General features: G+C 36.7%; 1 protein-coding gene across 1 annotated transcript in view; it reads right to left on the bottom strand.

Annotated features, from left to right (window-relative positions):
• Nucleotides 1-9,865, bottom strand: part of FMN2 (formin 2) — a 332,811-nt gene that overhangs the window by 113,792 nt on the left and 209,154 nt on the right. Inside the window, 5 exon segments of the mRNA XM_023519245.1 lie at nt 906-1,026; nt 1,414-1,473; nt 5,045-5,191; nt 6,283-6,412; nt 6,582-6,673. Coding sequence (XP_023375013.1) covers nt 906-1,026; nt 1,414-1,473; nt 5,045-5,191; nt 6,283-6,412; nt 6,582-6,673 — 550 coding nt within the window.

Here is a 9,865-nt window from a genome sequence, read left to right on the forward strand (position 1 = left end):
ACTCCACAACAATACTAATAAATCTCATGAAGACAGGAAAAAAGAGATTTTACCGAAATGTTTTTAAATTGTGTAAACTATTGGCTTTTATGTAAATGTTACTTTTCATTTAGAAATCTAAAGAACTTCAACATTTCTTCAAAATGATTTGATGTAAGAGTTCTTACTGATAGGGGTGGCGCCTGTGGCTCAAAGGAGTAGGGTACCAGCCCCATATGCCAGAGGTGGCGGGTTCAAACCACCAAAAACTACAAAAAAAAAAAAAAAAAGAATTCTTACTGACAGTAAAACAACATACATGTACATGTTTTTTGACTGAATAATTAAAAGAAGATAATTTATTCCCAGGAAACAAGCTGTAAAATCTGAGGCACGTATACCAAGGAGAAGAAGGAAGGACTATTTATCTTCTTTTTTTTTAGAGAGAGAGTCTCACTATGTTACCCTCTGTAGAGTGCTGTAGCGTCACAGATCATAGCAACCTCAAACTCCTGGGCTGAAGCAATTCTCTTGCCTCAACCTCCCAAGTAGCTGGGACTACAGGTGCCCACCACAATGCCCAACTATTTATTATTATTATTATTTTTGGTTGCAGTTGTCATTATTGTTTAGCAGGCTCGAGATGGGCTCCAACCTGCCAGCTTTGGTGTATGTGGCCAATGCCCTACTCACTGAGCCACAGGTGTTGAGCTGACTATTTATCTTTTAATGATGACCTAATTTGTTTCCCACCATGACATGGCGAATGTTCAAATGTTCTTGGCTACACCATGAAAATAAAATGCAAAATTGCTTCTGATGAAATACAGATCACTACTGAAACAACCCAGATATTATTGAAGAACTCAATTTTTGATACATCTAGCCTTCTAAATAACAACGAATGAGAATTTTAGCAAAGTTACCTTTCAAGTCTTTCTTCAGTTTTCGGAGATCCTTTTGAAAATCTTCGAATTTCATGTGTGAGGCCTGAAAAAGGTCCTGGGGATCTGGCAGTGGGAAGACGCATTGTTCCTTTCCAGCATCCTAATTAATGAGAAATACAGAATTTTTAAATAAACCCCCATTGGTATAAGAATAACACCAGTGGAGGGAGGGTAATCGGTGGGACCACACACCTACAGTGGATTCTACAAGGGTACATGTGAAACTTACTAAATGTAGAATATAAATGTCTTAATACAATAACTAAGAAAATACCATGAAGGCTATGTTAACCAGTTTCATGAAAATATTTCAAATTGTCTATAAAACCAGCACATTGTACCCCATGACTCCATTAATGTACACAGTGATGATTTAATTAAAAAATAAAAACATTAAAAAAAGAATAACACCAGTAATAACAAAAACAAACACTACCAAACCACCCAACACAGAATAGAATATGACTATACATTAAAACTGTCTTACCTCATCAAAATTTCGAAGATAATATGAAACAATGTATGACAAAAGGTTTCTGCTGTTGTCCTAGGCAGAAAGGCCAAAGTAAGTAATGCTTTTAAAAAATGATAAAATGTACAGCATTCTAGAAAAGAAATTCTAGCGAATTAACATACGTACATGAGAACATCTAGAATGCAGTGTGAAATTTTACACGGTCTTACTCTTTTGGATGGTCTTAGTCACTATATCTAAGAAATTGAAGGGCAGAGAAAGTTCCTCCCCCACACCCCGCCATGTTCCAATCTCTGCAGAGCTGTTTAAGGGTGGAGTCTCAGCCATAAATACTTTCTCATTTCTATCCTCCTCCATCAGAAATTTAGGTCATTAATTTTTGTTTTAGTGTTTTATATTTTTATTGTAAATCTTGGATTATTATTTTTATGTTTTAATACTACTACCTGAAATGAAATAGTGAAATATTGCTAGCATTTATACAGAGCTGGACCAGTATGTTTACCCTTCCTAGAATAAGTCTGATTGAGACTCATCAGCCCGTACCCCAGGGAAATATAAAATCTAAGTGTCATTTTGAGTAAGTGGGAGGGGAGCTTTATAAAATGCCAGTGTATATCATAATTAGTTACATCAGCAATTGAGACTGAGGAACTAATATCCCTGAAGCTATCAATAAGACAATGTATACACAGTTTTACAGAAAAAATGCAGTTATTTTTGTATGTAACAGACCTCAAAGAGCAGATTTTCACCTCTTTTCTGGCAGATTAAGAGGCATTAATTTCTAACTAACCTTTTTCTTTTGCTTCAAATTAGTAAATATTGTGAATCAAGATATAAAATACAGATTTTACTTGAAAAACAAACCTCATGATATACTACAGTAGAAACTCTGTAAGTTGACCACCCAAGGGACTGTAACAAATTGGCCAACATACAGAAGTGGTCAATGTAAGGAACGAGGCCTGTTGAACATACATTGGTGCATGTCCAGTCTACGAAAATTGGGTCAACCTAAAGTGGTTGATGTAGGGAGATGGTCAACCCTGGAGATTCCATTGTACATTCTCTGGAATGTTGGATGTAGCCATGATTTTTCCCTCTATTTATAAAAAGAGCAAAACTCATTTATAATTGAGTCTGACATGAAATAGTTAATGTATCTATTAGGGCTTCCTTTGTTAGCCAGGATTTGTTTGTAAAAGGATATAGGTAACTTGACTTCCTTTTTTTCTCCTAATTTGCAAATCAAGGAAAGGGCCTGGCAGTACTAGAATCCATCAACAACACATCCATAAAGCCCCACTGCTAAAGGGCAAGTTGGGAGAATATTCTGAGTGATGGAAGTAGCAGCTCTGTCCATGGAGGTCTACAGGTGGGACTGAGAAGTAACTGTAGGCACATTTGCTTTATAGAAAAAGAACCAATTCTAGAAGATGGTGCATAGCTCTTATTAGCATGCAAGTGAAATCATGTTTAAAAATCTTACTTCTCGACTTAGTCCTCAATTTTTATTTTAAATCACCCCTGAGTTAAACTGATGAAATTTAACTTCATGGAGGACTGAATAAAATACATAAACCAATACAAAAAAAAATCTACCATGAATAATTTCTTACTTGTATATGATTACTAGAATCTGTTTCCGAATCATCTTCTAAGTTAAATATGAGATTGATGCTATTTATGTGTCAATGGTATTTGTTTCAATCCAATAAGCAGTTGATAAGAACTATTCAAGAACTACCAAGTGTTTAGAAAAGGTCCTTATTTGTATTTTGTTTGTTTTAGAGATGGGCATTTCACTATGTCACCCAGGCTGACCTCAGCAATCCTCTCACCTCAACCCCCTGAGAGGTAGGACTACAGGTTCCTGCCACCACATCCAGCTGGAACTTTTTTTTTTTTTTTTAACAAATTTGATTCATCAGATCTCTGTAGAGTAAACCTGATACATGAAAATTTGTATCATACAAATATAACGGCATTATACTGTTGGTGTATCAAAAAAGGACTACAAGTTATTCAATTTTGGAAAAGCAATGTCCAATGTGTTCCAGATAGATGTTTATGGAAAGACTGTTAAATGAAAACAAATATATACACACACAGAGTCCCTGACTCACAATAGTGTGACTTAACAATTTTTCAACTTCATAACGGTACAAAAGCAATAAGCAGTCAGTGGTAAATGAACTTGGAGCATTCACACAACCACTGTTTTTCTTTTTTTTTTTTTGGCTGGGGCTGGGTTTGAACCCACCACCTCCGGCATATGGGGCCAGTGCCCTACTCCTTTGAGCCACAGGCACTGCCCCACACAACCACTATTTCTCACTTTCAGCACTGTATTTCATATATCACATGAGATATTCAATACTTGAGTATAAAATAGGTCTCATGTTAGGTAATTTTGTTAGTTACTATAGGCTAATGTAAATATTCTGAGCACATTTAAGGTAGGTTATGATAAGCTATGATGTTCAGTAGGCTATTTTATTAAACTCATTTTTGACTTCAGATATTTTCGACTTTGAATGGGTTTGTTGGGATATAAGCCCATAGGAAGTTAAGGAACATCTATATATTGATGAGTAAACTAATTGCTCACTGACAGGAGTATCTCTCTCTTCTGAGGGAAACTATTTCATCATCTAAGGAGGATAATCTTATATATTTCCATTTCTAGAAGCTAACTATGAAACTTACTAATGTCCTGTAAGTGAATGTAAAGACTGTTCCTGTGTGATGATTCTTTTATCAGAAAAACATGACTTTTAGGGTAGTGCCTATGGCTCAAAGGAGTAGGGTGCTGGCCTATATACCGGAGGCAGCGGGTTCAAAGCCAGCCCCGGCCAAAAACTGCAAACAAAAGAAAAACAAAAACAAAACATGACTTATGTTCTAAGCTTACCATCTCAAACTTGGATCTGACCATCATCTCCAGCCTTATATTTCTATTGGCACGCTCATAATAGATATAAATTTCAAACTAACACAACTATAGGAGTAGGACCAAAAAATATGTTTGTGAGAGGGCTTAGACATTTCCATCTGTATCAGTATCAGGAAAAGAACGATCATATTTTATATTTTATCTACAAACTGTCTTCACTCCTCCTTGTTTTGTTTTCAAAACACAGACCTATTGGGCGGCACCTATAACTCAAAGGACTAGGGCGCCGACCCCATATGCTGGAGGTGGTCGGTTCAAACCTAGCCCCAGCCAAAAATTGCAAAAAAAACAAAAAAACAAAAAAACAAACAAAAACAACACAGGCCTATTGGCCTCTATTGCTTAACATGGTGAAGAAGAAAGGAAGGAAATAGAAGAGATAGACCGTCTTGTCATAGAAAACAGTTGGCCTTCATATTCCAAATGGATAAATGTTAGCAGCCATAATTATGTGAAAAAACACTTTTAGTTTAAAACATTATAACAATTCATTAGCCATAGAATTCAACATTCAAGGAACATTATTAAATCACAAATATATGATAGCAATTACTTTTATTGATCTCTGAACCTGAATAAATTTTTGACCTTGGAACATAAAGAAATATTCACTACAGCCAGTTTACAGTCCAACAGATCATCTGGTCCTTACTTTGTCTACCCTCATTCAGGCAGAATACTTACATTGCTCTTCACGTCTTTCAGCTTCGGAAGAATGTCTAATCCGAAGCCGTCCGCCTGTCCCCGGGTGTTATTCCCACCATTCATGTAGTTGCCAACCGCTAGAACCAAACCCAAAACCTGCCTAACCCCTTGGCCGTTTTTTAACGTCTGTAAAACAGAACAAAAAAACATTTTTTTCTTTTATACAAAGTGTTGTTAGAATCATCTCAAGTTGGTGCTAGCAACATTTATATTATGCTAATAGTTTGGCTCACAATATAACTTTTATCATTCCTCATTATTAGGCATATTTTAAGAGCAATTAAAGCATATAGTATTTCCAAAGTTAACTTTAAAAAGTTGCACCAACAACCAATATTCACGTATGCCTTCGTACGCTGAGAGGTGCCCGTCTAAGCCATTTGCATGAGGTAATTGCAAGGAAAATAAATAAGGTTGTATTATAAGAACTATTACAAAACAATATCACTCCCATCTTCTTAATTGTGCCTGTGTTGGAAATTTTTGGCGTCACTTGTAGGAAAGCAAAAAACAGTTGTAAAGATCAGTTTCCCAATTTAGTTTTACCCCTCCACCCCTGCAAGATCACATCACTTCTTCTAAAACATTGCGTTTAACATAAATTTGCATATCGCCACTTCTAAAAATGTAAGTGTTTAATAACATCTTACTCCTTTTCAAAATGATTTGCCATAATCAGAATGATGGCACTACTGGTTCTGACAAATCGTTTTGAACGTTAATATTGCTCATCTCTGCCAAGCATTTATTCTTTGTTTTTAGAAGACTATTTCTCTTCTGTTAAGTCATATGGTTACTTCTAAATCATTTGGTGAAATCATTATTAACAATTTGTTGAGGATCTCTTCCAAAAAAAAAAAAAAAAATGAAGGAACATAAACAAAATGCCTTCAAATTGCATTCATTTGGAAGTCTGATGTTTGAAAGTGCTATGCAAAGTGAAAATGTTGTTTTGGCAAGAGCACAGGGCAGAGAATTCTCCAGAGACCAATTCACACTGGCTGTGTTCTAGCCATGTGTCCCTGCAGGCCCCTGCCCTGAGCTGGAAACCGGCTCACTTGAGGCTCACTCTGTAAAACGTTTCCTTCTGTGCTACTACTATCTTTCAAATTGAAGGACTTCTCAGATTAAAAGATCCTTTTTTTTGACGTAGGAACGTAATTGAATGAAATTAAATATCGGAACTCAAGTTGAGCTCTCTTTGGACCAGAACCCACCTCACACAATTTCTGCAGTAATTCCAGTTTGCGACGAATGGAGCAAATGCTCTCTGAAAACGTGGATTGGAACAGGATGCAAAAGGCTCGCTCGGAAAAGTTGGGGATTAGGGACAGCTCATAAAGGAACCTAAGGAAATAAAGCCAAGTTAAGAGGAAAGATAGAATTCACACAAACAGATGTTTATCTTCATCGCATTCACAGCAAGTATACCCTGAAAAACACGGCATTTGTGTCTCCTGTAAACAGAAAGAGCCCACCCGGAGCCTGGATGCCTAATAGATTCAGACATGCTTACTGTTCAGGTTTGTCCAGAGACTTGGCATTTTTCTTGTCTTTGGAAGACCGGCCGTGCTTTTCAATTTTTTCCAGTTCAAATGGCTGTGCTCTCTGGAAAAACAAAGTGTGGTCAGTTGAGCCTCTTAGATAATGATCTAATCATTTTGCTAAATCTAATGATCTTAATACAGTAAAATTCTTTGTATTTTCATACTTCTTAGCATTTGTGTGTAGTAAAGCTTGACTTAATTCACGAGGCATTTTAAAGTGTAAATATGTTTAACGCAAACCAGATCATCTCCGAATCTTCCAAATAATGTTATTGACTATTAGTGCTATGCAAAACGTTTATTCATTCAAGCATGCTTTAAAATAGTAATGTTTTCTCTTGTTATTTTGGCTATTTATAATACTCTCTAGAATGCAAGAATTTTGTTTTAAAACAGTATTCAGTATTCAGAAATAAAATTAAATTTGGAAGTAATTTATGCTTAAAGTTTTTATAATATTTTTAATGAAAAAAGATGCTTATTTAATCATTTTAAATCATTGTTTACTTCTTTTTTAACTTGGGGAAAAGAAAGGTATACCTGAATTATTAAAGAATAGAATGAAATTTAATAGTTTTGATCTTCTTACTGAATTTTCTTTTTGATACAAAAAGGAGTCCAGGTTTATTTTCTTAAATGTATTCTTTCACCTTTTATGATTACAAACTAAAACTTTCTCATCCTAAATTTCTTTCTTTCTTTTTTTGGCTGGGGCTGGGCTTGAACCTACCACCTCTGGCATACGGGGCCAGCATCCCATCCCTTTGAGCCACAGGTGCTGCCCCTAAATTTATTTCTTTAGGAGAAATAAATGTAGAGTACTACATTTTTAATATAAGGTAGAAGAATTTATAGAGTTTAAGAAACACAAATCTACACCTTTTTATAGAGCACTGAGATTATTTTTGAGTTAAACAAATCCTGTTTTAAATTTACTGATTATTTTTAAATGCAGGCTTTCATTTGGTGAGATTGACTAACAAAGACTCAGTACCTCAAAAGAAGCTTCGTCTAAGAGAGGAAGAACTGATGATAAATAAACTAAGAGAAAAATTGGTCCTCTGACCATTTCATAAATTTTGGTTTTGAATGGGATGGGCCAAAAGGATAGAAAGAAGCATCTTATTGCAAATATCACGTGCTACTCCAAAAAAAAATCATCTTCTAAAATTTCAACTGCAGGGTAATCTTATGTTTTTTCCCCTTTTACTGGGGCCTGCCCAAGAATTGTAAAGGAGTAAATATCTCCTCATTTACATGTCAGTCGCCTGTAAGAGTCAGCTTGACACATACTATCAAAGGACCACTTTAAAGCCATATTACAAGATGGATTTTTTTTTTTTTTGCACTTTTTGGTGGGGGCTGGGTTTGAACCCACCACCTCTGGTTATATGGAGGCCAGCGCCCTACTCCTTTAACTCATAGGCACCACCCCAAGATGGAATTTTTAAAGGGCAATACCTAACCATCTAGGAAATGAGAGACCAGGGTGAATTCTAAAAGAATATTAAAGCTGGGTGGTGCCTGTGGCTCAAAGGCGTAGGGGGCTGGCCCCATATGCCAGAGGTGGCGGGTTCAAACCCAGCCCTGGCCAAAAAAAAAAAAAAAATTGCAAAAAAAAGAACATTGAAGCTAAGAATACCATTAGGCAAGGGCTGTCTTAGGATGCATAGGTCCAAGCCAAAATATAACACACACAGTTTTCTAATTCTTATAATCTCTCCATTCCTTTAAGGGAAGTGAGAGCTTCTACCAAAGTCTTTAGTCTGCTGTCTCCAAGCCCAATGACAATCTATACCCAAAACCTCATCAGAAATAAACAAAATCCAGTTTTCTACCCTCTGGTACAATAATTATGTTTGTTTAATTTTATTTTTTGAAATTTAGATTCCTCGACAAAGACTCACCCTAGCTATTGAGTGGACTCAGCCAGGGATTGAAACTGACTAGAAGCCTACTCCACAGACCCAGGAAATCTCCTTGGGTCTTAAAAAACAAAAATAATTCAAAAATAAGCTAGAACAGAAAAAAAGATGGTCAAGGTAAATCAAAGTAATAATTAACAATACGAGAGACGCACAAAATTCTTCTGTGTCTTCAGAACACAGCAACTTTCTGGCAATACTACAGAGTCACATATGAATTACTGATCGCATAGTTCTTTATATTCTGTCCTCAGCTTTCTTTCTCATTTCAGAAAGAAACCTCCCTGCCCTCTGCTGACGGAATGTTTCATGAAGAGTAGAAAGAACTGTCACGTTTTCTATGCTCCCCAAAGTCGTCTTCTTCTTCACCACATCTACGTGTATATGGGTTTTTCTCTTCTATTCCTTTTTCTTTTTCTGTCTGGAGTTTCGTTAACTCCCCCTCAGATAATCTCTGCTCCCATCACTCTCCTACACATATATCCACATATATGTACATATGCATATGTGTATCCATCCACACAGTGGATTCATGTTATTCATGGACAGGACACTGAATTAGCACAGCCTGAACCATTACTCCTAGGGAAACACAGGGATCCTGTGAGCCTCTGGAGTGTCACAACTCATGGGACTGATCAGTATGTAACATTGTTTGAAGACACCACACATAATATGTACCCTTGATTCATTGACACCTGACTTGTGGCCAGCAGCATCATGACTCACTACTGCTAACTCACAGATTTTCCCTGTGAGGCACGCCACAGCCTTCTTGCTCTTAGGAACACCAGATAGCACTATGCTTGGAGGCCTTTTTAGACAGTGAAATCACTAACAAAAAAATGACAAAGCAAGAACTGTGGCACCAAATAGACTGTAAAAAGACACTTGTTTACTGCATGAGAGCTGAGACAAGGCAGAGCGCTGCCTTGTAAGACTTCAGCTGGGACCAGGCCTGTCAGGAGACTCAGAGTTTTTCCCACTCAGCACATATTCCTGAATAACCACAAAAACCTCATGGGTATTGATTTTGGGGCTGCAAATATATTTTAGTGACTAGGGAAGTTTGCAAAACTGCAATTCAGAAATAATGAGAATCAACTTTGTAAGTGTGTGACTGTGTGTATACATGGATATGAGTCATTACCAGCATATACACTTAATCCCTTTAATTTCTGTCCTTCAACCACTGCAATAATTGACATGCAGAAAGATGGCAAGGGCATCTGAATTCATCCATTTTGAAATACTAAATAGTGGCTCGGCGCCTATAGCTCAACCGGCTAAGGCGCCAGCCACGTACACCTAAGGTGGCGGGTTCGAAT

This window comes from Otolemur garnettii, unplaced genomic scaffold, assembly GCF_000181295.1.
Source record: "Otolemur garnettii isolate 467f Iridium unplaced genomic scaffold, OtoGar3 scaffold00165, whole genome shotgun sequence".
NCBI classification, from domain to species: Eukaryota; Metazoa; Chordata; class Mammalia; order Primates; family Galagidae; genus Otolemur; species Otolemur garnettii.